Genomic DNA, 26126 nt, shown 5'->3' on the forward strand with positions numbered 1-26126 from the left:
TGCATTTTTCTCACCTTCAGGAGCAGCATTTGCATCTCTCCAGTCCCAGGGAAGTGTGTGTGTGTGTGTGTGTGTGTGTGTGTGTGTGTGTGTATGTGTGTGTGTGGTGTGATGATGACTGGACGTTAGTAAGCTCTGCCTCCAGAGAGAATTCTAGAAATCCCTCAGAACAACTTAGCTCATCTTCCAGTGAGTACCCTGCTTCCTAAATATGCCGTGAAATATTCTGTATCCATGCTGCTGAACAACCAGGTTCATTTGAAGATTTGGTTTTTTTTTATCCAGTAAACTTTATTTATATATAACAACAGTACAAATTGTGTCCTTGGCTTGCAAAATAGGAGTGTTTCATATTTACAATAGGTACACAATAATATATTAGAATAACAAAAAACCCCATTTTATTGGAACATTTTAAATACTTAATTTTCTTACAGTTTTTATTCCACAACACCTGTAAAAACAACAAAACCAGACAACTATCATTGTATTTTCTTAAAAATATATATGATACAGATTCCAGTGTGTCAAGAAAAGTGGGTTTGAGTAGGAGAAGTTGGGAGGAGAGGCAGGTGAGCTCAGGTTCCTAGCCTCATAGTATAAGTAGCTTGTCCCTTCCTCCCTGACATTCTTGAGAACGTCGGTTCTGTATGGGGGGGATTATTTTCCATTTTGCTCTCCAGCTGTGATGCCAATAGGGAGGGCAAATAAGTCAGGGCCTTGGCTGAAATCCAGAGGCTGCTGCCTACCTTCCTTGAGGCTAGGACAGGAGGAGCAGGATGCACTGCAGGAAAGGTAGAGCCTGGTCTGAAGGCAGAGCTTCTTTAAAGTGAGGAGAACCAGACGAGGACATCCGCAAAAAGCTGAGAATCTCCAGTTTGCTTGTTGGGCTGACGCCCTGTGTGGTAAGTAGTGGACTCGATTCTTTCCCAGGATTTACCTAATTCCAAGAGTGAAACTTTATCTTTCATTTGTGGCATCACTGAGCCCCAGCTGCCAAAACTTCACTCTGGGGGAAACCAGGAGAAAGGAAAGAGATAGGGAAGAGAGACTTTGGAGTTATGAAGAGGATGCCTCCATTTTCTCAAAGCTTGTTCCTGAGACGGCATCAGAAGGTCCTGAACTTCATCTCCCAAGTCTCCCTGTGGGATCCACTCCCACAGCCCAGTGTCTATGAGGCTGCTGTGCATTTTCTCACCCCTGGAGGCCCCACACCCACCCCAGTCTCAGTTATTTCCTTGTGGCCAGGCCCCAGGAGCCTCAGGCAGGGCAGGCTTGGTGTGGACGGGAAAAGATGGCCTCCTGTAGAGCAGCTGCTGGCTCAGTATTTACCTGCTGCAGGTTAATGGGGGCAGGTGTAGCAATAGATGCACCTGGAGATTTATCAGCCAGAGGCTTTCAAGCATTCTTTATGTGTTCTGCCAGGACATTTTCAGTCTAGCACACCATCCATTACTTCTGCTTCACATGCAGCAGGGCCAGGGGCCTCGACTACTATCTCTTGTCCTCATTTGGTGGAAATGAAGGAAAATCAGGAGCTCAAGCAGCAGGGAAAGCGCCAACAGAAGAGAGAGCGGCAGTGAAAACGAGGGAGGCTCTCATTGCCGGAGTAATATCCCCAGAATAACGTAAGGCAGCTGGGTTGGTCGGCTTTCTTCCTTCTTCTGACTCCGTTTCTACAAAACTCTTGCCCTCCGCAGGTGGAGAAGAACCGTGCCTGCTAAATTGGTAGGAACCAGGAGCCTGAAGAATATAAATTTACTGGAAGAAGACTCTTCTTGGTCTTACTTGTTGCTATTTTTCGGCATGTGTAGCAGGGCCTAGGAAATAGTTGCAGCTCATGAAGTTTCTCTGAATGAATGAATGAATGAGTGAATGCGTGTAAGAAGCAGTTCCCTTGCTTGAGTGAGGTTAATAGCTAATCCATGCATTAATGACTGAACTCTATGAGGAGGGGGTGCTCTCTGCCAGTGGTGGATTGGAAATGGTTCTGAGAGATGTACTGTAGGGAGAGGTTTGGGGACTGGCACCGAAGTACCTGACGCCATGCCAACGGCAGGAAGCAGCAGCAGGCCAGCTGGAGGGACTTGCTCCACCAAGATGGACATCTTGTCCACCTCCATCTTACACATTAGTACTCTCTGTCTTGCCAAACACATTTCTGGGGTCCTTTTCCTTTTCCAGAGAATTGTCTCTTATGCAGATCAATAAAACAAAATGAAACTGGACTGACTTTCAAGAGAGACTTCCCTCTCGGCCTCCCTCCAAAATGGCTGGCTTCATGTGGGGATAGAGCTGTGACTTTAATACTTATTTCTCATGCAAGGTCAGAATATTTTCAAATTGGATAATATTGAGGAAGAGGCCAACCAACTCCCTCTCCTCTCTATTTCACAGGGCATGGATTCCACTGGTTCTTGGTGACCCAAAGCCAAGAGCTGGTGGAGGAGGGATAGGTGGGAAGCTAGACAGCTGGCAAGGCTCTACAACCTTTTACCCTCATGATCTGACTTGAGTCCAAATGACTTTTCCTTTTCCTTAGTTCCTTCCTCAGGGATGGCCCCCTGCCACTTCCTTTGCCAACCCGACTTCCCCAACTTTCTCATGGAATCCTGTAATGGGGCCAAGCCACTCTTGCCAGCTCTGGCTTCTCCCCTCTCTCCTCTCTGAATCTGCCTTCTACCTCCATTATTCTCTACACCCCCAAAAAGTTTCAAGGAAGAATGGTCACCAAAGTAGCTGCTGGGAGATACCTAGGTGCATGTGCAGATATTAGGGCTGGTTAAGATACAATTGAGATGTCTAACTTCCTTTTACTTCTTGTTGGAACACTTTAGATGTCAGTTTCATCAGCTGTGTGATCAGAAAACTTTCATTCAGAGCTCAGAAGTAAAATGAGGGTGGACTGGATTTTTTTGTGGATAGCACAAAGTCCCCCACTCACATTCCTCTTGCCCATATCTCCTCTCTTTTCATTCCATACATCATGGGCTCTAAGCTGATAAGCTTTGGGTGCTGTGAAGAGTAAACACTTTGGCTTAGTGCAGGCCAGTCATTAGTATTTCTTTCAGGCTATTAATAGGGCCCAGAGAAACTTTAACAGAAGTGGATTATCAGAAGAAAGTGGCCTTGGCATGGCTGGTTGTGAATTATAATGAAAACAAGCGAGTTTCCTGAGTATTTTGCTGAATGCTTTTCTCTTCCCATTTGTCAGCTGCATTCAGGCAAGAAACGAGCTGAGGCAACCAGGCGATGTCTGCTGTGTGTTTAGCTCAGTGATCCAAAGCCACACGCCAGGGATGGAAGCCAGCCCTCAGGGCTCCCCCTCCTCCAGCCCTTTCCTGGGAATCCAATGTGGTCAGCAGAGCCTCTGGAAACTGGAATTGTTCGGAGGTAAATCAGGGCACAGTGAGCTGGGGCCCAGAGTTAATTACAAAGGAAATGACCCTGGTCTGGTCTCTCTGGAGGTGGCTGGTCCAGTTTCCCAGCATTGCAGCCCCTTGAAAAGTAGAAGGTAGAAAGGGGAGGTTGGTTCTCCTCTACCTCCCCACTCCCCATCTCTTTGCCTTCCTGTTGTTCTCCTTCTCCCTCACTCCACTGCTGTTTATAGAAAAGTTAGAGCTGGCTGCTTGGATCCATGCCAATGTGGAAGGCCTGGAAACTCTGATGGCTGTCCCGGTCAACAAGGTCCTGCTGCCAACAGAGCCACCTTCCTCTTAATGACTTCCACTGGCATCCATGGGTCCTCTGGACCACGACAGAGCTTTGGTCTCTTTGTTTGGAAACTACACTCGGGAGAGTTGGTCACCATGGTTTTAGGTGTCAGCGGGAGAGAGAAGGAAAGGAACCCAGTGAGAAGCCACCCACTTGTCCTTCAAACTCATAAGGACATGAGAGGCAGAAGGAGAGGCAGAAGAAGACAGTCAGGTGGGGATGCTAGGCATTTCTCCTGAGGCCAATGCTCAGACCATCAGGATCAGGAGCTTCTACATATGAGCGAAGGGTTGTCTCCCCTCTGCAGGCACGAGAGAATAAAAGAAAAAAGCGTAACAATAAATACTCCAGCTCCTTTAAACTATGCTTTTCAAGTATTGCTTGTGTAAACAGTGTTTGATTTTTGTTTTCTCTTTAATTGTAGAAACCACTAGGGGATTGAAGTGGAATCCGAAGCCAAACACCATGTCCCCACATCAGCTCCCACGCGGAACCTCCTGGAGGCCTGGCCCACCTGCCTCCAGGCCCTTTCCCCAGGGTGCCTGGCTTATGACAGCGACTGATGTAAGGCAGAGCTGCCCAATGTCCTCAGGGAGACCAGGCATCTGGTGGGGGAGAGGCCCACCTCTCCCCAACTTCTGATAGTTACTTTAAGGAAGCTAAAAGGAAAAGTACCAAAGCTCAGCTCCTCGTCTGTTGAGGTTTAGGATTAAATAAAACAAAAACAAACAAAAGAACAGTAGCAAAAAGCATTGGTACTCTACAGACACATATCTCCTCTCAAGAGATGAGAATATACAGGTGTGAGGTTGGTAAAGCTCAGTTTCCAGTCAGCCAGGCTGAGCAGCTTGGTGGCTTTGCAATTTTCTGCAGTTCCCATGCTCTTCTGGTTGCCAGGATAATTCCAGGTTTTACTGGCCTCTAGTTTTGCAAAGTGTTTGGTGCAAACTTGTGCTCATTCTTCTTATTTTTCAATTTCAAGGGAAAGGAAACAATCATTTTCCTTCCGATTTCTCTCAGCATCTCTTTTTCTGGCTTTTGAAAACAGGAGTTAGACAAGGACGGAGGAATGGGGGCAAAAGAAGGAAGTGGGATAGAAACCAGAATTCAACAAAAGTTGGACGGGATTAACAGGGAGGCTTTTGTTTCGTTTTATTTCTGGTTTTCCTTTTTCTTAAAAAAAATTAAATAAAGTTCTCATTATTTCCCCAATATACATCAAATGAGTTTTCATGCAAAGCAGCAGTCAGAGAGGCAGCACCATGCCCAGGCCCTGCCTCTCAGCTTGAAGAGCCATCTTTTTCATGGCCCTGCTTCTCTCTTGTTGTCCCTGGGGATGGATGGCGCCCATGGTCTCTCCCTGCAGGAACTGCCTGTGATGAGACTTGGCTGGTGTCGGGAGAGGGGCCCTCCCCTTGCCCCGGGATGGGGTCTCAGAGGACAGCAAATTCTGGAGTCTGATCCCCTTCACTTGTCCTTCCTTCTGAGACTCCCAGTGTGACAACTTTCACAGGTCCCCCTTGTCCCAGGAACGGGAGGCTCCATCTCTCAGCTCTCAATGGACATGGCATTTATGAGCTGTTCCACCTTGTACGACAGCCGCTGGCGCCGGGCCTGCTCGTCCTGTTCTAGTGCCCCAATGAGCTGAGGAACAAAAACAAAGGTGGGGAAGACCTCAGGACTCAATAGAGAAGATGCCGTTTTTGGAATCGTTTTGTCTGCCTTTCCATTCTGCCCTAATGAACATAACTTAAAGAATGTATATGATTAACTGAATATGTGTGTATGAGTATGTATGCATATATGTGTATGTATGTAGTGTGTGTATCTGTATGTGTATGCATATTATATCTAAGGTGTTTAAGATAACATTTGGCATATAGAAAGTACTATGCTTTAGCTATTATTATTATTACTATTATTATTACTACTACTAATGTCACTTTCAGGTACAATGCTAATGTGTGACTTGTGAATTCTCTGAAGCCGTCCTATTCAACCTCTATTCACGTTAGGGTCCAGCTGTCTATCTGAAATGTAACTGACAAGACCTAGACAAATGCAAAGAGGAGTCTGATTTATTGTTACAGAAAGAATGAAATTAATCATACAACACTTTAACTGAAAAACAATGACATTATTAAGAGTGTTATGTTTTGAGTTAACAAAGAGTGAAAGACAATGGAATGTGTAAGTATGAGCTGAATGAATCAGGAGAGGTTAGGCTGCCTTCTGAGGGAATGGGAATGATTTCTGAGCTCAGAGGTTTTGGACTCCATGAATGTGTTCTACAAATTACCCGCTGATGCTGTTATTCAAGGATGGGGCCAGGCGTCGTGTTTGACCACCTTGCTCGCTGCGGGTTGATTTCTGCCCCTTCCGGGGCACTGTCTTACCTCTTCGCTGTACTTGCTGACGTAGGAGTAGATCTCATTGAGAGCGCTCAGCATGTTGAACTCCACAGCGTGCAGGCGGGACTGCTCAGCGAGGTAGGCGTTCATGTCCTGGTCACTGATGGCAGGCAGCTTGGCGATGTCCGCGTAATATCTGCCGAAGGGAGGACAGGCTCCTTCAGGGGGACTCAGCAAATGTTTGCCTACACTGACCCTGACCCCAGGCCCCTTGCCAGGGAGCATGAGGTGTCCCTAGTTGTTCCTGCCTCCAAATTTCTCTTCTGATGTAGTTTCCTGTGTCCTCTTGCCTCAAGCGGAGGTTGAGACCTGGTGACTGGTCTTCTCTGAGGTGAGGTTCCAGCTAGCTGTGAGCTCCTGGCTGCAGTGGCCCCAGAGTGGTTAGACGCCCAGACTCTGGCCAGACTCTTTGTAGTCACATCTCCGCTCTGCTACCTGCTAACTGTATAACCTTGAACAACTTACTTAACCTCTCTGTGTCTCAGTTTCGTCATCAGTAAAATGGGGTTGATAATAACACCTATGTACTTCACAACTCTGTTGGGTATTTTAATGAGATGATCCCTACACATCTTTATGGCAGTGCTGGGTGCCTAGCATGTGGTAGGCTAGGCACCTGGTAATTTGAATGAAAATGATCTGACTTCCAAGGGCACAAAGCTTCCCTTCCTTCCTCAGGCAGGAAGTGAGGACAAGAGAAAGGATGGGGGTGTGAGGTCCCTAAGGTACCGCAAACACAGTGGTGAGTCCTGGGTCAGTGAAGCTCACAGGGCAGGGAATGGAGCAGGCAGACAGGGGCATGGGCCTGTCCTGAGGGTACTACTGACCTCTCCACCCAGCTCTTGTAGCTGGGGATGTCCTTAGCGTAGAGCAGCTTGTTGGAGGGGGAGTCCTTGCCCAGCCGGTGCTCTGATGTTGAACAAGAGTCCATGAAGGTCTGGGCCACCACGGAGAGACAGGCGTCTGTGATGCTGCCCTTGTGAATGTCAAATACAAACTGGGGGTTCTTGATTACGTTCACCCAGAAGCGCAGAGGGAGGCTGTAGGAAAAAGTAGAGCAGACCCTGAGGGCTGTACCTTGGCCTCACCCCCGAAGCTGTCCGCTAATGTTCCTCCTCACCCTAAATGCAAAACTCTCTCTCCAAAGGGCAAGGAAATGAAGTCACAGAAAACTAGTTCAGCCAGGGCTGCTCATTTCGCTTAAGCTCTTCCTGACTCTAGGAGAAAAGGAGAGGCGCCACTGTGCTCTAACGGGGCTCTGACCCTGCTCTCTAACAACTGAGGGGTGGGTGTGGGGGGTGGTTCTGTTCCCTCCTGGCACCTTTTTCCAAAGGCCTCTGTGCCTCCAGGGCAGCCCAAGTACAGAGAACTGCACAATTTTCTCAAAGCTTCCAACAAAGCCACCAGGCTCCTAGAGTCCCTTCACAGTGCCCTTGGCCATGGCCATTGTCAGGAAGGATGCAGCCAGCAGCCCCAGGCATGGCCTCAGTGTAGGCATAAAGGGCACCACCTGTGCTCTCCGCCCAGCCCCCAAAGCCCAGCCCCCAGAGCCGCTTCCCAGGGCTCTGGCCCAGCCTGATTGGGCTGTGGAAGGGGTCCCCTGGGGCCAGCTCTTTCAGGACTCTCCCCAGGGCTTTCCGTATGTGGGCAGGGGCTGACAGAAAGGAGGAGGCCATTGTTGGCACGCTGGAAATGACTCACTGTAACTCAGAGTTTTTCCCACCCCAAAAGGAACTGATCAGTGCTTAGGCGAGCTCCTTCTGCAAAGTGGGAATTTATAATCAGAGCAGAATGCATTTTCTCTGCTTGTTAGGGCAGAAGGAGGATAAGCCCATTTATTCCCCTTCAAATCCAGAACAGCTGCTGTTTCTCCTGCCTTTTCTAACTTTGCCTTCTCCTCCAGCTGCCTTTGGGACCTTAACTCTTTTGGCTCCTCTGTGGAGTGAGCTCTGTCTCCGGGCTTGTCCTTCTGGCCTGAGGTGATGTTACAGCAATCCAGCCTAGGTACTACCTCTCCTCTCCCGTTCTTCATCTTCTCTTGATGCTCATGGACCCCAAACTTTCCCAAATATCTCAGTCCTGCCAAGTCTTGGAAAAGATCAGCTTTGCCCACTCAAAGCCCTTTCATTAAGATTTCTGCTTATCTTTCAAAATGCCAGGGGATCACACACTTTCCTATAGCTGGGGAGGAGGTGTCTCAGCTGCGGGGTGACTCGTCTCTTCCACCCTTCCCTTCCTCCAGTAGCTTTGGGGAACTCCTGACATTCTTACCTTGGACATTAGCTACTTGAAGTCTGGATAAGAGGACTCTCCCCACCATAACACCAGTGTAGGGCATTTCTATGACTTGGGCCTGGCCAGCAAAAGAAGGCACAGCGATGGGGATAATCCAGAATTTTCTCTTGATTTCCCTGAAATTGCCTACTTCCAGTGCTGGGCTGGGATCCTCCAAAGCAAAGGAGACAGCCATAACCCTGCCCCCAGAGATGCAGATAAGAGTCCTGTCCTGGGGAAATGCACCATGGCTCCCCACCCCATAACCACCACCACCCGAGTCTCCCCATTTCATTCCACTGTCATCAAAGCTGCAGACTTTGCAGGGCTCAGCAACCACAGCACCTCAGAGAAGGAAGGAATATACGGGGTTGGGGTTGGATATTTTCAAAGTGTTTTGCTGGTTGCTAGGACTTTTGATTCCCAAATAACAGCCTGGGCCCATCTGTGTCAGCTCTGTTTTCTGAGATCACTGACTCTAGACAGCTGTGTGGGCTGCTTGCCCAACCCAAACGCCTGGGACTCCTTTCTCCACTCTCTGTGCTCTTTCCCCAAAGAGGATTTTTGACTCCGTGTCTTGGCCAGGCCCTGTCTGACCTGAAAGCCAGACATTAGCTTGGTCCATGGTCCAGGTTCAAACCCAAGAAAGAAAAGTCTTATGTCAGGACTCTGCGGGAGCTGCTGCCCGTGCTGCTTCAGGGAAGAGCCATGCCTGCAGGATATCTGCCTGCTGTTTCCTGATAGCCATGGGGTAACAACTTGGCCTTCAGGGAGCGAGACTGCAATGACATCCTAGTCCATGGGTTCGAGTCTGCAGCAGGCGTGAGCTCTCTCCTGAGTGCTGGCCACTTTCCTCAGTTTCACTCGGGCTTTCCGGGTCTCAGGAAGTGCCTTAGATTCTGCCCTGCTCAGAATGCCCGGTACTGCTTTGGCTTTGAAGCTCTGCTTCTAGGGCTCAAATGGGGCTCTCTGTGCAGGTTCCCCTAGCCCCCTTAACCTGAAAATCAGAGATCTGAGTCAGGGAGGAGGCACTTCCTGGAGAATGGTCTCAACCTGAAAGGGCAGAGCTCAAATGTGTGTCCTGGTGCCAGGCCCTAAGCCAGGCAGCCCCACTTGGAGGCAGCCTGGGGACCATGGTGGCTCTGCAGAGCATATGTGCGCTATTTGTCCGAGGAGCCTGGGACTACCAGCCACAGCGAACAGGCTCCCCCCATCTTCCTGGTCCCCGCTGATCCCCACCCCACACAGCTTGCAGCCTCTTCAGGCTACACCTCCCCCTGGGCTCCCTAGGGGTTACCAGTTGCTTTTCCAGGTGTGCCGCACATCTGTGTCGTGGATGCTATGTCTGTCTGCCTGTTCATCCAGGAAATCAAACATGTACTTGATGGCCAGGGGAAGAGCGCTGCCCCGGTGCACAGTGCTGAACAAGGTCTCAAACAAGTCATCCACGAACTTCTGCAGGGTGCCCTGGGGGAGGGGCAGTGGGACAGTATGAGGTGGAGGGCGGTGGAGGGAGGCAACAGGCAGCAGATGTGCAGACCAGATGGTGCCTTGGGCCAAGCCTGCCTTGAAAATTTGTCTGTGAAGTCAGGCTGAGCAGACAGTGTTTTGGGGTTGGGCAGGGAACTGTTAGGGTATTGGGGGGTTGGGAGGGACTAAATGGGCTGCAGATTCCTGGGACGATCTCCTCCAATTTTTAGCCACATGCCACATTTATGCTTATGTCTGCACCAGGGGCGGGTGTCTGATAGGAAGACTGTGAGTGTTCTGAGTCCAGGCTTCCCATGGGGAATAGGGGTGCAAAGGCTGGCACGAGAGGGTGTCTGAAGAACCAGCTGGAGGACTGGCAGCCTTCTGGCAGGAACGTGGCAGGACCTCAGAGGGTCTGAAAATTAGAAAGGTGTGAAGAAGCTTACGGTATTAGTGGCCTGTGTAAGTGGTGTCTGGAGTGGGAGCTGTAGGTGAAAGGTCCAGATTCAAGAACACTCAGGCATAGCCCTGACCCACAGAGCCTTGGAAGGTCTCTGGGGGCAGGGACAAGAGTGGGCCTGAGTCCCACAGCTTACAGGTTCAAGGAACACTTCTGAAGGTCAGGAAAATGTCTAACCTTTTCTGATATCTCTTTGTTGGTTTCTTACTAGCCTATTATGTGAAGCAAAATTTGAGGCATGTGGTCTGCTGGTATATTTCTGTGCCACTTCTAGGAGCAAGTCTGTGAGCTGTAATCTGTATGTCACTGAATTAGAATTTCAGCAGAAATTTGGTGGGGTCCGTTGGGGAGAGTATTTGAAATCTAGCCCAGCCTGTCCTTGCTGGGCCATATGATTGCCATACTTATAGGCATATTAGTTCTCTGCAAGGGAAGCTGAAAGACAGCTTTAGATCACAGCTTCCAGCACGGCCATGCCTCACTTCCATCAACATTTGGGGATAGCTGGAATGGGGCAGGAAAGGGGAGCTTCTCTCAGATTATTGGCAGGGTCAGGCCTTCATGCTTTCCCTCCCATTGTGGCCAGAAAGCGGATAGAAAAGGTGATGATGGTGAAGGCTGGCATATCTGTCCAGGTACTACCAATAAGAAAACCACAATATCTTCCTAAGGGGTGCAGCTCCAGACATGGGGAGCCACTCCTCTGAAGAGTAATGGTGGTCTTGAGGAATGGGCTAGGAGCAATGATATCGTTATGATTTTGCCAAAGGGTAGAGAACAGCGTGGCTGATCCCCTGGAAAGCCCACCCGGAGACCTGGGCCTGCTCATCTGTATGGGTCCCCTGGAAGGACAGACTCCATGATGTCCTCCCTGGGCTGGGCAGAGCAGGAGTTACCTTGGTGGCTAGTAGCCGGGTCAGGTAGATCTCGGACACCATCTTGCTGCCCCGGTCACCCTCTTTCTGGTCCCCGTGGTCATGGTTCTTCACCAGATGCCACACCTTAACCCCGCTCTCCAGGTCTGGCGTGATCATGGGGGCGCGGGACCGTAGGCTGTCAGGACTGCCCGTGTACCTGAAGGACGAGTCTGAGGGGGAGGGGGCAGTAGAGGCCTGTAAGCAGCTGATTTCATCATCCTCGCTTGAAGAATCCTTCTAGAATCCCTGCCCCCTGCTACACTCACTCAGAATAAACCAGTTTCAATTGGAAGGGGACCCTTGGGACCTCAGCTGGATGGGTGATTTTAGGGATCCTTGGTTGGCATGAAGACAGCCTTAAACCTTTTTTTAAAAGACAATTTAGAAATTCTGTAGCTGGAGAGACCGTTGGGAATTTGGGAGTCTCCCTCCCCTGATGCTTCCAGCAAAGAATAATCAATAGGTAAAATGTCAAATGGACATTTTCAAAGAGGCTTTGATAAAAACTTGGGTCCTAGGGAGCTGTGAGGTATAATGCTCCCTCTTGGGAGTCAATGGGGTCCTTTTTACTTGAGACCTAGAACATGGAATCGCCAAGGCCTTTTTGGAGACGTTGGCCTCAGTAATGTGATATCCTTTATGTGGGCAGCCCAAAGCCTTAGTGCATATGTGAAACCAGAGAAAACAGAGTAAGAGAGAGTGAAGTACCGTAACTTCATTCATTCCCCAGAGGCCACAGGGGGCCCTAGCACTTCTCAGTGTACAGGCTAAGGTGGCCAATTTATTGCCCAGACTGGGACACATTTGAGAGTAAAAGGGGACACTATTAATAATTCAGCCAGGACAATGGGCATAGACTGGGATATAAACACTTCCCATCCAGGTGCCTCCCTGGTTCTGGGCCCCTCCAACTCGTCACCAGGCCTATACTATTGAAAGAAGGTCACATGGTGCCACCTGGTCCCACAGCTCTAAGGAGACAGGCTACTCTGGGAATGACTGGACTAGGGAGGAAGGAAACAAATGAGCAAAGGCCTCTGACTAGAGGTTGGTAGCAACAAAGGCTTCCCGCTATCAGAAGGGGACAGTGAGTGGTCCCTGGTTGGTCACAGAAGACTCCCCTCTGAGCTGCCTAGGCTGCCTTCCTGGTTCTCACCATATCTGCTGATGGACGTCCGGGAGATGCTGGCAGAGGCAGGGATGTTGTAGGAAGAGGTCTGTTTGGGGACCAGAGCCACCACCGACCTGTCTGACACCTGGGAAGGGTAAGAAAGGTACAGTGTGGGTGAATGTTGGTGTCTTGGGAAACTGAATAGTCAAGTACTTCTAGAAGGTTATGGAATAGATGTGGGGTAGAGTGCAAAAAGTTCAGGCATACTAGAAACAATTCCTACTCTCCAACATAGCTACTTAGCACCGTGGCTACTGAGCACTTGGAATTTAGTTAGTCCAAACTGAGATGCACTGAAGTGTCTGAACTGAAATGTGCTGCAAATGCACAATACATACTGGGTTTCAATGCCTTAGCATGAGTGAAAATAATACAAACTATCTCATAAGTTTTATATTTATTGCATGTTGAAATGATCATTATTTTAGATCAGTTGGGTTAAATAATATATATTATTGACATTCATTTCATCGGTTTATTTTTACTTTTTAAATGTGGCTAGTGAAATTTTAAAATTACACAAGTGGCTTGTATTACATTTCTATTGGGTAGTGCTGGGCTAGACCTGGCCTCTCTTCAACCTTGTGAGTCATGTACAATGATTCCCATTTAACAGATGAGAAAATCGAGGTTAACCAACATCTTTGAGGTCACACAGTTAATACCTGGCACAGCCACTATCGGTAGCCAGGTCTATCAGGCTCCAAAGTATGTTCTCATTGGGATTTTATGGCAAGTCACACTGGTCTGACGTCCATTTTCCCTTTTGGTCTGATTTTTTTCTGGTCTGGGTCCTGTAATGCCTGGACCACCTTGAGGAGTTTTCCCAACAGAACAACTGTTCTTGGGGAGTCAGAGAGAAAGATGGTGTCTTGCCCCATTCTCTGTGAGGGTGTCCAGGCTCAGCACCCAGCCTAGAGGGCAAGGGTTGATAAATGAGGAGCCATATTGAAGACATTTGGGGGCCATTAGGATTTAAGATTACCCTCTATCCAATAAAAACGGTGACTCCCCAGAATTGTAGCAATCCAATTAAACCCCTAACGCAGAGGGAATAAAACAGCTATAATAATGTTATGGGCCATAAAACATTCCTATTAAACCATTTTTTATTTTAACAATTTTTATGAACTTTCTAAGTTTGATTTGTGGCTGCACGAGTCATAAAACCATCTTTCTGGGTCTTAAATTCTCAGTCCCTCTCTCCCACCAAAAAAGAATTACATGTTGGAAAGTCGAACTATAAATGAACATTAGTGCTAACGAGATTCCCCGATAGCTGGTTTTAGTAGTGGTGTTTAATTTTACCCTCCCTATAAATCTGCGGGAGCCTGGGAAATTTTTTAACATCTCTTTGTTAATTAAGATTATGCAGATTTTCTCCTGCAGGAGCTCCAAGGAACTTTGACTTCAGGGAGGGTAACAAGAGGACAGTGTTTTGACACGGTGGCCCAAAGCTTGGGGATCCAGCACTCTTCACAGCTCCTGAAAGGTGCAGGTGCTCCCTGATTTCCCAGCTGGGCCAGCTCCGGGGAGCCAGCAGTTTGCACGCAAGGCACTAGATCTGGAACTGTGGGGGACCTTTCCACCTCCGTCTTTTCAGGAACTCTCCTTGCAACTGACAGCCTAGAAATGATACTTAGAAAAGCTGGCAGGGGCAGAGGTTTACACTCCCAGGAAGAACAGATTACGTTACCATTGCTATGGTTTGTTGTCACCTAAAGGAAGATTCACAAGATGACTCGAATGACCACAGTTAAACTCAGTTCCAGGTCTGGTCACTAACTCTCTCTTGTCCTCAGTCTTTCTTTCTCTTAACCAACAGGCAGTACAAATCCGAGGTCAAGATGCCTGACTGGGTCTGACCTTGGCTGTGCCACTTCCTGCCTACACGACTTGGGGAAGGTCACTTAACTGCTCTGCACCTCAGTTGTAGCACTTGTCAAAGGCAATAATAATCTTGTCTGGGTTTTTGTGAGGATTAAAGGAGTTAGCACACGAAAGGCTGCAGGTAGTGCCTGGTGCCCAGTGAGCCCTCCTAAGTGTAGTATTAGTGCTGCTCTTATGAGCATCATCATCATCATCGTCTCCCAAAGGCAAGAATAATCCCTGTGGTCCCCAGTCACTCAGGGCTAGTGTGTGGGAAGTGCTTTGCACTCAGTAAAGCTCAGTAAATATTTGAGGAATGATTGAATACATGAATGATAAATGACATCAGGGAATTGAAAGTGCTTTGTATGATGAGCACTGTAAGAACAGATATTCCTTTCTTCTGACTGAGAGCCATCGGAAGGACAGCCAAGTCACAGAACTAGGGTATCACAGACAGAGAAGAAAGACCCCACTCCTGCCCTAGAGAAACTATTAATTTAGGGGCATAATGCTATTCTATTTTGCACCTTCTTCTCCAGCTCTAATTGGTTCATTACAACTGTTCTACGGGATGCATTAAGCACCTTGAAGTAGGGGGTGGGATGAAATAATTGTGGCTCCCAAGGATGTCCACATACATCTGGAGTACTTCACCTGTTGTTTCTAATCCTTCCAACTGCCTTCACAGGTAAGGCTGTTATTTCCATTTTACAGATAAGGAGCCCAGTTCCGAGGGATTAAAGTCATACTTCCAGTGAGTGGGGAAGCTTGGGTTTAAATACAGCTCACACAGTCCTTTCTCTTCCCATTGCATCATACTCCCTCCGTCTGGGGTGGAGAATGCAAGCCAGGAAGGGAGATGGAGCCTGGAGAGGAGTGTTTCGGGGTTTCCCCCGTGCCCTCCTCTGCTGGGGAGGCTCCCAGCCAGCTCTTGTTGGCTGTTAGGGCCCAGCTTCCTGGCCTTTGGCAATTCAGTGCCTCAGAGCCCAGCCCACCAGCCCCCTATGCCCTCTCACAGCAGGCACAGATACAGGGTGTTAGGAATTGGGCAGTTCCATTGGGTCTCGCAGCCTCAGGCACTTCCTCTGGTTAATTTCTCTTGGAGTCTCTCACTTTCAGCTTCTATTTTTTTATTTTTCCTGAGTTCCAACCTGCCTACCTGTGCTTACTCTTACAGAGACCCCTGGCTGAGAGTGCTTACTGTGGGAGGGAATTGGGGGAGTCAATATAATTGTTCTACAGGATGCATTACAACTGGATCTTTTGTTATTCTGCTGGGATTTTGTGTTTTTTTTGACTGTTCATTCAATGTGTCTGCCAGTGTGCTAAACACTTTACCTACTATATTTAATCTATTCCACACAACTTTACAGGGCAGGGATCACCATTAATCCCATTTTACAGATAAAAAGGATGAGAGATTAAGTAATTTACCCAAGGACACCAGCTAGCAAGTGGCAGAATGAAAAACATGAAGACAAGTCTATCCAATTTCCTGGTACGTTGCAAGTGAGCAGTGTAAGCCTATGGTGGTTCTCCTTTTGGAGGACTTCACAATATGAAATTTTCTGCAGACCTGGAGCTAACAGGATAGCAATGCCTAGTCTTATCTAGACCAGTTAGGTCAGTTTCTCAGGGTGGGTATGGCACTCATATTTTTGACAAGTTTCCCCAAGTAATTCTAACGGGCAGCCAGGGCTAAGAATCACTGCTGGAGGCTCAGGGAGGAGGAGAGAAGGAAAGATTAAGAAAATCCCTTTCAGGCTTTCGAGGTCCTAGGAGCATACCCTAGAGGGAAGAAGACAGTTGGGACAATGGTCCTGGAGCAAAGCCGCTTCCCAAGCCGAGAGGCGCCACCCTCACCTGATAGTGCATCAGTGTGTTGAGCCGCTTCCAGTCCCCCTCGATCTTGGTGGTGATGTCCTCGTCTTGCAGCACAACCCGGGCAATCCGGCCTTGACGCCACTCTGGGTGGAGGGGTGGTGCCGGTCACCGTGAGGGGGTGGGGTCTGCCAGCCAGGACCACCCAGTCCTACTTCCTCTAGGGACCTGGCAACCCCGGCCCCCTCAAGCTGGTACAGTGACAGCACTTAATATGGCTAGGTTTCCATGGGGTCCAGAAAGCTGGGCAGAAGCGTGGGCCTCACCAGAGGTACCACATCTAAGCAGGAAATGCTCTGGGAGTAGTATTTCAGGTGGTCCCTCACCTGGGCAGGACCCAGTCACGCCCCTAGGAGGGGCCCTGTGCAGGGCAGGGCTCCGATCCCTTCCCACAGCCGAATGCCCTTTTGGAACCTGCCTGTCCACCCTTGGACCCACACGCCACGCCAGGCCTCCTACCCAAGTCCATGTCAACGGCTCTTGGCCGCTGGGAGTAGGGCACGTTCTTGTAGATGGCGTCGAGAATCTTCTCCTTGACCTGTGTGATGGTGTCACAGTTCAACACCTTCACTGGGATCTCTGGACTATTCTCGTTGTCGGGGTTGACACAGTTTAGGATCTGCAAGTGGCAGAAAGGGGAGCAGGAGGGGGTGGAGGGAGCAGTTGAGGGAGAGGGACTGAGGACTCAGAAGGAAATCTTCTCTTTCCTAGCCCCCCTCCCCAGGAGAAATGGGGCCTCTCTGTTCCTCACTTTCTTTCACCTCCCTGCCATCTGCCAGCGATGGCCTGAGTCATTCTGCCCTCCTCTTCTTTCTCAGAGAACCGGGACTCTACTTTCTAGCTCCTGGATGGCTGAGGGAGCTGTAATCCTAGAACAAGGCATCCTGGGCTTCCGAGACGGCTCCAGGTGTATCAAGGGCTGGCCTTCTGCTTCCCTGAAGCCTCTCTATTAGGAATGCACACTCACATTCTTTCCCATGATGCTAATTTCCTCATTCATAATGATAGGTGATCTTTTTTCTCCACCCAACATTGTCTCCAGTAAACTGAGGTAAGAGCTCTAGGGGCCCACCGAATGAGATGGGAGAGGGGGCCCAGGTGGATGGGTCTGCCCGTCCTTGGTACACTTGGACTTGCTCCCAGACCGATCAGTCTTCAAGCCTCTTTCTTGACCCCTCAGACTGGTTTTGTGGTCAGAGGGTAAAGTAGGAATCAGAGGTAGGAGGTTCAAGCTGTCCCAGGAGCGTCCGGCTTCCTCACCAGGGTCTTGTACTCGATCTGCTGCCGGATGAGCTTGTCCTCGCTCAGAGAGTAGCGGGCCTCGCCCGTGATGGCGTCAATGGGACCCTTCTCCATCTGCTGCTTGATGGCGCAGTAGAGCATGAAGAGCGGCTCCCCCGCACACTCCTGTGGGCAAACACAGGGCGCGGCACGTGGTGGCATTAATATATGTAAAGTGCTCCTGCTCGCCCTCTCCTGACCACACTCCCAGGCCCCTTTGCTTTGCAGCCCCGCGGCCAGGTAGGTCCTTGTGCGTGAAGGAGTCCCCATCTAGTCCTGACGGCCAGGCTCAGAGGAGCAGCCCCCCAACTTGCTCTCCACTGTGGCCTCCCGTCTCATTCCCACTCTCACCTTCAGGAACTTGTGCAGCAGGAAGGCAAACCAATTGGTCAGCATCTTCTCAGCCACAGACTCCGTCCTGGAGAGGAAGCAGGGACAAGGGGCAGTCCTTTATGAGGGGGTCTCAGAGCAGGGGCCTGGTTTGTTGTGTGGGCCATAGCCCAACAGGACAACAGGCACTGAAGGACACAGGGCTGGAAGCCAGGACACCTGGGTCCTAGCCCAACTCTACCAGTAACTGCAAGTGTAGCCTGGGCCAGAGGTTTCTTCTTTCTGGGCCCCAATTTCCTGTGAAAAAGCAGTGGTACTCCAAGCTGCAGATAAAGGGGCCCAGTACCCCATCCCATAGGGCTATAAAGAACCGGTTAGCTCTATTCCCTTCTGGCCTCAGGGTGATAAACAGTTTCCTTGTCCCTCTGGGATTTCTTGCATGCCTGAGTACTATACTCTATTTGGTATGTCCAGAGGGTACCTGGTGCCTACTTTTCCAAACACTCAGAATCAGACTGCCTGAGTTCAAATCCTGGCTCTGCCATGTACTTATTGGCTGTGTGACCTTGGGCAAGTGATTTCATCTCTCAGGGTTCAGTTTCCCCATCTCTAAATGGGGATGATTATAATAATGATGATGATATCTGTTCCATAGGATTGTTGTCAGGGTTGAATGAGTTAATATATGTAAAGTGCTAAGAATAACACCTAGTATCCAACAGCTGTCATTATTACTGTCATGTGGGGTCATGGATGCCAGCCCCTCAGGTAGAGAGAGCACTGTGTGTTCAGTGTTTAGCTAATGGGATCTGCTTCTGCAAGCACCACCCTTCCCCCACCCCCCTTCCTGGGCTTTGGATTTGGGACTCAGGAAGGAACAAACCAGCTGTGACAGATCCACAGTGATGGGAATGCCTGAGGGGTATTTTAACTCCCTGCGCGTGGTGGAAAGTACACCCTCTGGTTGCAGTAAATCCCAGGCATTTGCCAGAGAGAGTGACAATGTAGAATAAATTGTAGCTTTCTCCCCTGGCCCCTCCCAGCACCTTCTCTTTGCGTTGTGTCTGAGATTAGCTCTAATTTAAATACAACAGGTCTTAATGAGAGTTTCTAATGTTCAGATTGGCAGGATAGGGGCTCAGTTCTCATAAGACAAAGCCATTCTTCCTCCCTCCTCACCTCACGTGGGGCCTAGAAGCCTGAGACCTTGCTAGGAGAAGGCTAAAGGGAAGCCAGTGAAACAGAGGTGGTTTATTCCAAAGCTGCGCTTGGCTCGCTGGGACCTCCAGAGAGCATTAGCGGATGCCAAAATCTCCAACCCTATCCTCCACCAGGAAAAAGGCACCTGGGAAGGGAACACGGGATGGATGAGCCATGATTCAGGTCCAGGAAGCTTGGCCAGGTTGCACTAAATCTCTAGCTCGGTGCCATCCAACAGCACCTTCTGCTAGAATGTTCTCTATGTACACTGTCCAATATGGTGGCCAATATGTGGTGATATTGGTGGAATGTGGCTAGTGCAATGGAGGAGATGAATTTTACATTTTATTTCATTTTAATGAATAGTCACATGTGGCTACCTTGTTGGACAGCACAGTTCTAGATGCACAGGGAGGGAAAGAGACTCCGAGACAGGCGTTCTTCATGCCATTTTGTGCATGATGAAACTAAATGGCAGGGAGGCCATGTCACTGGCCCAAGTTCACACAACTAGCAGGTGGCAGAGCTGTGTTTCAAGCGGAGATCTGAGCCGAGGCCTGTGCTCCTCCATCATGTTTAGCCGCTGCAGGCTCCCTACAGCCACCTAGTCGAAGGAAGATCTGTGCAGGCACAGGCCTTTCTAGGGAGCGGAACCCTCTCATGCTGTTTAGGGAACCTGCTCTCATGGGCCCTGGGTCCCAGTTAAGACCCCTGCCACCCTCCAGGCCCTAGCTGCGGCTCAAACCTCCGGAGAAGCAGCTTGGGGTGGTTCTTGTTCTCCAGGTTCTTATCGATGAGGTCGGACAGCAGCTGCTTGAGGACGTCGGTGGCATATTCCAGGCGGCCCTGCAGGCCAGTCATGATGAGTGAGGCCACATTGCCACGGTCGCGCATGGAGAAGCTGCGTTGCAGCTCCAGGGTGCGGATGAAGGTCAGCAGGAAGACCTTGTTGTTGATGAGCTGGGCGAAGAGCTTCAGGGCCTTCTCCACGTGCTGCTGCCCATTCCCCTGCACCTGGTGGTGGGGGGGTGCAGGGGTGTGTGATGGGTGCACCTTCAGAGGACAGCTCCAAGCCTCCTAGCCCGACTCTCACTGAGGGTCTTTGCTGGTAATGATAGCAGCTGTACGACCCTCTCCACAACACCCATAACCACCCCACCCAGAATGACGTAGGAATGGGCGGTCTCTGAACCCTATAGCCTGCTCTGACCTTCCCCTGGGTTGGGAGGGGTGGGCTCCAGGCTGGGTCCTTGTGGGGATGGTGTCTCTTGCATTTTCCCCAGGGTACCCCCTAGGAAGTACCCCAGCAGACCCACTCGGCTTACTAGTCTCCCCTTAATCGTCTCTGTCCTGATTTATCATCCTTAGTAAAACAAACTAACAAATGAACAAACAAACCTTACAGAATCATGCATCTTTCGTTAAGTTACCTTCAATCCATTTGAGAATGAGGCAGAATTGTAGTTAATTTAGTCATTAGTTTAAAAATGACAACGAGCCTTGCCCTGGAATCATCCCAGGGTGCCCCCCCTTGGCCACGATCTTCCTGATCAGAAATACCCCTGTTGCAGTGATGCTCTTACGAGCTACTTCTCCTCATTCCTGACCTTATGAGCTGCTCAGCCCCATCGGCCTAGCCTAGGACACCCAGGCCCTGTGTCCTTCCTGCACAGCCGGGCCAGGGAGACAGGTGTTACCTCCAGCTCCCGTAGAACAGGATGGTCCTCGATGCCGGGGAACAGGACTCGCATGGCATAGGTGCGATAGTCCAGGTAGGGGATTCCTGAGCGGTCCAGGTCGCTGGTCAGCTCATTAATGTCTGTCTGGAGCTCGGCAAAAGCTACAAAAGTGCAGGGGAGACAGAGAGGGTTAGGAAGGGAACCCGGGCAGGGTAGGGGAAGGCAGGAGGAGTTTGTGAAGGAGGAATGGAGGGCCTGGGGGAGGATCGACAGGGAGGGATATAGGCTGCATCTCCGGAGGGGATGAGCCATCTCCAGGCTGCGTTTCTTAGGTGAGATGAGTGATTTCTATATTATGTCTTCCTCTGTACGTAGCTATAATTTTGGATTTCCTCTCTATGTATTACAAGTGTAGTGAAAACAAAGGAAAAGGAAGAACACCACGACCTGGGTCATGCAGGTGCTGTAGGTGCTGGAAGCAGGTGAGAGACAGTGGCCAAGGGGATCAAGCAAAGACCAGAACAGGCAGCTGTCCTCCCCTTTTCCAACAAAACTACCATGAGATACCACTTCATACACACTGAGGTGGCTATTACCAAAAAATAGGAAATGGCAAATGTTGGCGAGGATGGGGAAAAATCGGAACCCTCATGCATTGATGCTAGGAATGTAAATTGGTGCAGCTGCTCTGGAAAACAATTTGGTGGCTCCTTAAAAAGTTAAACAGAATTACTACGTGACCCAGCAATTCCACTCCTAGCTATCTACCCCAAAGAACTGGAAGCAGGAATTTGTACAGATATTTGTACACTCATGTGCATAGCAGCATTATTCATAATACAAAAAGATGAGAACAACCGAAATGTGAAAGATGAATGGATAATCAAAATATGGTCTATACAGTCAATGGAATGTTATTCAGCCTTATAAAGGAAGGAAGTTCTGAAACCATACACAAATCTTGAGGACATTATGCTAAGTGAAATAAACCAGACACAAAAGGACACATACTGTATGACTCCACTTATGTGAGGTACCTAGAGTAGTCAAATTCATAGAGACAGAAAGTAGAATGGTAGTTGCCAAGGGCTGAGGGAAGGGGATATTGGTGGGGCGTGGGGTTGTTGGTTAGTGAATATAATGTTTTAGTTGGGAAAGATGGGAAAATTATGGAGATGGATAGTGGTGATGGCTGCACAAGAATGTGAATGTACTTAATGCCACAGAATGGGAAGAGGGGACAGCACTGCGGTGAAGAGACAATGAAAGTTAAAATAATAAATTTTATTGTATGTATATTTTAACACACACACACACACACACACGAAACTGAGAACAAAACCAAACCCAGCCTTGGGGCACCTTGGCCATGAGCCTAAAGGGGATCATCTCCTTGGTGGCAGGCCTGTGTCCTGCTGAACTCCTATTCCCTCCTCCTCAGACCTGGCACCAGGAGTAGCCCTTGCCCATCTTTCCCAGCCCAGCTCTTCTTTTCATCTAGCAGAGGGCTTGTTTCTGATCCTGACATTTGCAGCAAAAGGAGAAATGTTTTGATTTCTAATTGAAATGTTTACCTAGAGTGCCCACTGGGTCCTCAGCCTGAGGGGACGCCAGGTACACCTGTCACCTTGTAGCTGTGGTTGCGTGGGAGATGGAAGAAAACACAATCTCTACTCCCACACACGTCCACGGGCAAACATGCCAACAAGTGTGCTACAGAGTGTTCAGCCTGCTGCACAGACAGAAAATAAACTCTGGGGACCGAAGTGAGGTGGGAGGCAGGGGAGGTGCTCCTTGCCTTCCCTGCTGCTGCTGCTTCCACACTCCAGGGTGTTATGCAAAAGGAGTGGGACCCCCTCACGTGGGGAATCTAGGGGCTGAGATTCTGACTGTGGGGAGATTGAGGCCCTGAGAGGGAGAGAAGGCAGCCAGGTTGCTGGATGAGTCAGGGCACAGGGGGACAGAACAGTAGCATCAGGCCTGGGGCCTCACTGTGGGTATTCTTAGTGGGACTTCTCGACCTTGAGGGCAAAGGAAGTTTATGGGAAACAGGTCAAGGTGGAGTGCAATGGCTTGGGGTGGGAGGGGGTAAGTAAAGATGAGCACTGTTGACAAGGAGGGAGGTGATAAGGCTGCTGAAGGAACAGGGCTCCAGGAAGCAAGCGAGTGCCTGACTTACCTTCCTTACATTCCAGCGCCACACGGGATTCCAGGTTGTCCATCTGCATCTGCAGCCGCTTCAGAGTGAGGTCGTTTTCTCGAGACTTGCGTTTGTAGGCGATGAGCACGATGATGACAATGATGAGGAGGAGGCTGCCGCCCGCCGCGATGCTGACGATGGCTGGCAGGGTCAGCAAGCTGTCTGAGACGACACTCACCGAGCCGGGAGAGAACACCATCCCGCCCACGTGAACCTGTGCACCGCACACACACAGACGCTGTAGAGCCCTGGCGTGCCATCGAATCCTTATCGTTTCAGAAGGCACATGAGAGACCATGACCATACAGTGCAGATTTGGATAGAACACAACTTCCTGCTGATCATCCGCCTTCCTTTTCGTGTGTTCTTGACTTCTACCCACTTTAACATAGGACTTGGAAATAAGGTATGGAAAAGGTGGAAGACAGAGCCCGTCTTTATGACGGATTACGTATGCACGGAGAGGAAGGGAGAAAATAATAAAGAGTTCTCACTCACCATGACCTTGTGCTGCCCCGTGAGGTTGGGGGGCTCGCAGAGGAGCTGTGTCTCAGACACAGTGACAGCACACGGGGTCTCTCCAATCAGCACCGTGTAGTTGAGTTTGGCACCTCCAGAGGCAGGAGGGCAGAGGTTTTTGCCCTGTAGATAACAGGAATAATTGACACATGCACACATGCCTATTTAAAAAAAAGATTACAGAGAGATTAAGGAAGAAAGGGCAGCAGTGCAAAAACCAATAGATGACTCCATGGTTAAGTTTTTGTAGAGGACTTCAAACAGCCACAATTTAGAGAGAAATGAAGGGAGGAGAGAATTAAAGACAGGAAGAGAAGAGAGTGGGAGACAGAAAGGGGAGACAGAACACTACACAAGTGAAACTTGGGGGAGAACACATGGGACATAATGAAAGTGGTGGAGCAATGACACACTTGTACCAGGGAGCCGTGACCTCCTGAAATATGTGTGCAGCTTACAATGGCGTGGAAGTGGCCAATACAGGCAATCGTTACTTCCAACTTACTGTAGAACTTGGGTCTCAAAGCTCACAAGAACAAACAGATATATTCTAGTGTATTTTGGAAATCCCAGGTGCAAGACATATCGCTCGGTGGGTCAATATCTATAAACAAGCTCCCTTTACAGAGAGATGACAGCTGTGTGAGCGCATATGTGTAGAAGAACAAGAAAGGCCAGGGGAGAGGGGTGCTCACTGCCATCCCTGCCCTCCTCACATTCCTACCTTCAGAATGATGGGGGATCCTGGCTTCTGATCCAAGACTCCAGTGGGGCTGAGCAGCTCAAAGGTTGGGTTGGGGTAGTAGATGAACTTGGTGTCGTTGTAAATGAGCAAGGACTGGACGTTGTTAAAGACGAATCCAAATTCGTCTGGCCGTTCCACAGTGTCCAGGCCTGGCCGGTAGTCGGTGGTCAGAGAGGGCGCCAGGCAGGTGAGGGTGGTGGTGTTCACAACTTTACACACCTAAGAGGCCCGGAGTGTAGCATTCAAACACTGAGTGAGTGACACAGGGGTCCCGCTGCCGCCTCTCCCTCCCTCTGCTGTTTTGGCTGTCACCATCACCACTGGGTGGCTTGCTTCTCTTCATTAGATGGTGAACCCATTGAGAAAAAGGGCTGTAAAATTGATTTTTTGGGGTTGGTGAATTTTAACCTCATTCATTCACCAACATTGAGTGCCTACTTTGTGTCAGTTACTGTGCTAGGAGTTGGGGCCATCTAGTGAAATAGTTACAGTCTAGTGGGGAGAGACAAAGGATTCAGTAAGTATAACCTACATATTCCTGTCAAGAGGGCTGGGAATACAACAGGGGCACCAGCACTGTGAAATGCATGAATGGATGTGAGGAAAGCCCTGGTGGGGTAGCCCTGGGTACTGTGGGAATGTCTGTGTGTGGCCATGATCGTGAGTGTGTGTGTGTGTGTGTGTGTGTGTCTGACTGTGCAGACAGGGTGAAGCTTTCCCTTGGGAGAAATAAAATTTCATGTGAACAATGAGTAGGACTTACCTAGACAAGGAGAGGGAGGGGCAGGGGAACAAGTCCCAGGCAGAGGGAACAGCAGCAAAGGCCCAGGGATGAGGGAGCACGGAAGGTTTGGGGAAAAATTAGGGCAAAAGCAGTGCAGGGTGTGAATGTGAGTGTGTGTACGTGAGAGGAGGTGGGGGGTGGGGGTAAGCAGGACATAGTGTGAGATGAGCACTTTGCCAGCATATAGCAGGTGTTCAGTTAATGTTTATTGAATACATTGATGAATGAAAAGGAGACTTCAACTCTTTAAATGTTTTGCTTAGGGTCCCTCCCCTCTCCAACCAAGTACTCCCTAACTCTGTCTGGGGTATAACTGTAGTATTGACTCTGACTTCATAATGTTCTTTCTTTCTTGGTGGATCTTAGTCTCACAACTAAAACCCTAGCTGGGCTCGCCCCTGCTCAGTATGAACTGTGCCATAGTCTTGTCTGGTTTAGTTCTGGGGTTGCAGCCGGACTGAAGAAACCACTATAGGACCCACGTGGGGCTTGGGAATAAAACCTGGACTCCTACTCCCATGGCTTGGTTTCAGCTTTGGGAGCCACGGTGTCCCAGTACCAGCCAAGGGCATCTGTGAGAACTCAGCCTGCCCAAGTACATGCCATCCTGGCAGGTCTGCACATGTGTGTCTGGCCAACATACACTTACTCGGACCTCATGTTCAGAAAACAAGTCCGCGTGTGAAAGTACAAAAGAGCTGACACTGCACAACAATTATGTCAGAGCTCCAAGGCCAAGTGTGAACCCTCCCTATGCAGAGGGAGTCTGAGTTTAAACCACAGCTCACTGAGGGCTTCACGATACGTTGGGGGTCAGTTCCCATTCCTGTCCTTTTCAGCTCACACTTCAGCAGCTCCTTACAAGCCTAATGTCCCTTTCATGTTCCAGTTGGGGATACTCTGGCATGGGGAATATGGGGGGTACAGTTAAACGGGTAAAAGTGCGTCAGGGAGTCTCAAACTCTGGGCTCCGCGGGACAGACACACAGCCTGAGTGTGTCTGCACTCCCCACTCCATCTTCATCCCCGCTCATTCCAGTTCCCGCAGACTGGACTCCTCTGTGAATAAGCAAATCACTCCCAAACAAGCAGCCTCTGTTTGCTTCCTGCCCTGTGCTGCATCGGCACTTTGTTGGCCAAACATTCCTTTGGGTTTTGCGGCCTTCCCTTTCGCCCTTCTCACTTCTCACTGAGGCTGCTTCGTGACCCAAAGGCAAG

At 49.6% G+C, this 26126-nt stretch overlaps 1 protein-coding gene across 3 annotated transcripts in view; it reads right to left on the reverse strand.

Annotated features, from left to right (window-relative positions):
- Positions 1-279: 279 nt before the first annotated feature.
- The window catches only part of PLXNA2 (plexin A2), a 207751-nt gene continuing 181904 nt past the window's right edge, over positions 280-26126 (reverse strand). For all 3 annotated transcript variants that reach the window (XM_081025609.1, XM_081025608.1, XM_081025610.1), the window contains 15 exons: positions 24104-24343; positions 23359-23502; positions 22840-23074; positions 20679-20821; positions 19727-19995; positions 17803-17869; positions 17431-17577; positions 16630-16789; positions 16153-16256; positions 12403-12502; positions 11226-11416; positions 9697-9866; positions 6953-7165; positions 6111-6261; positions 280-5358 (listed from right to left, as the gene is read on the reverse strand). In XM_081025609.1, coding sequence (XP_080881735.1) covers positions 5263-5358; positions 6111-6261; positions 6953-7165; positions 9697-9866; positions 11226-11416; positions 12403-12502; positions 16153-16256; positions 16630-16789; positions 17431-17577; positions 17803-17869; positions 19727-19995; positions 20679-20821; positions 22840-23074; positions 23359-23502; positions 24104-24343 — 2430 coding nt within the window. In that variant the 3' untranslated portion in view covers positions 280-5262. The remainder of the gene's footprint in view (positions 5359-6110; positions 6262-6952; positions 7166-9696; positions 9867-11225; positions 11417-12402; positions 12503-16152; positions 16257-16629; positions 16790-17430; positions 17578-17802; positions 17870-19726; positions 19996-20678; positions 20822-22839; positions 23075-23358; positions 23503-24103; positions 24344-26126) is intronic.

This window comes from Rhinolophus hipposideros (genome assembly GCF_964194185.1).
Source record: "Rhinolophus hipposideros genome assembly, chromosome: 19".
NCBI lineage: Eukaryota > Metazoa > Chordata > Mammalia > Chiroptera > Rhinolophidae > Rhinolophus > Rhinolophus hipposideros.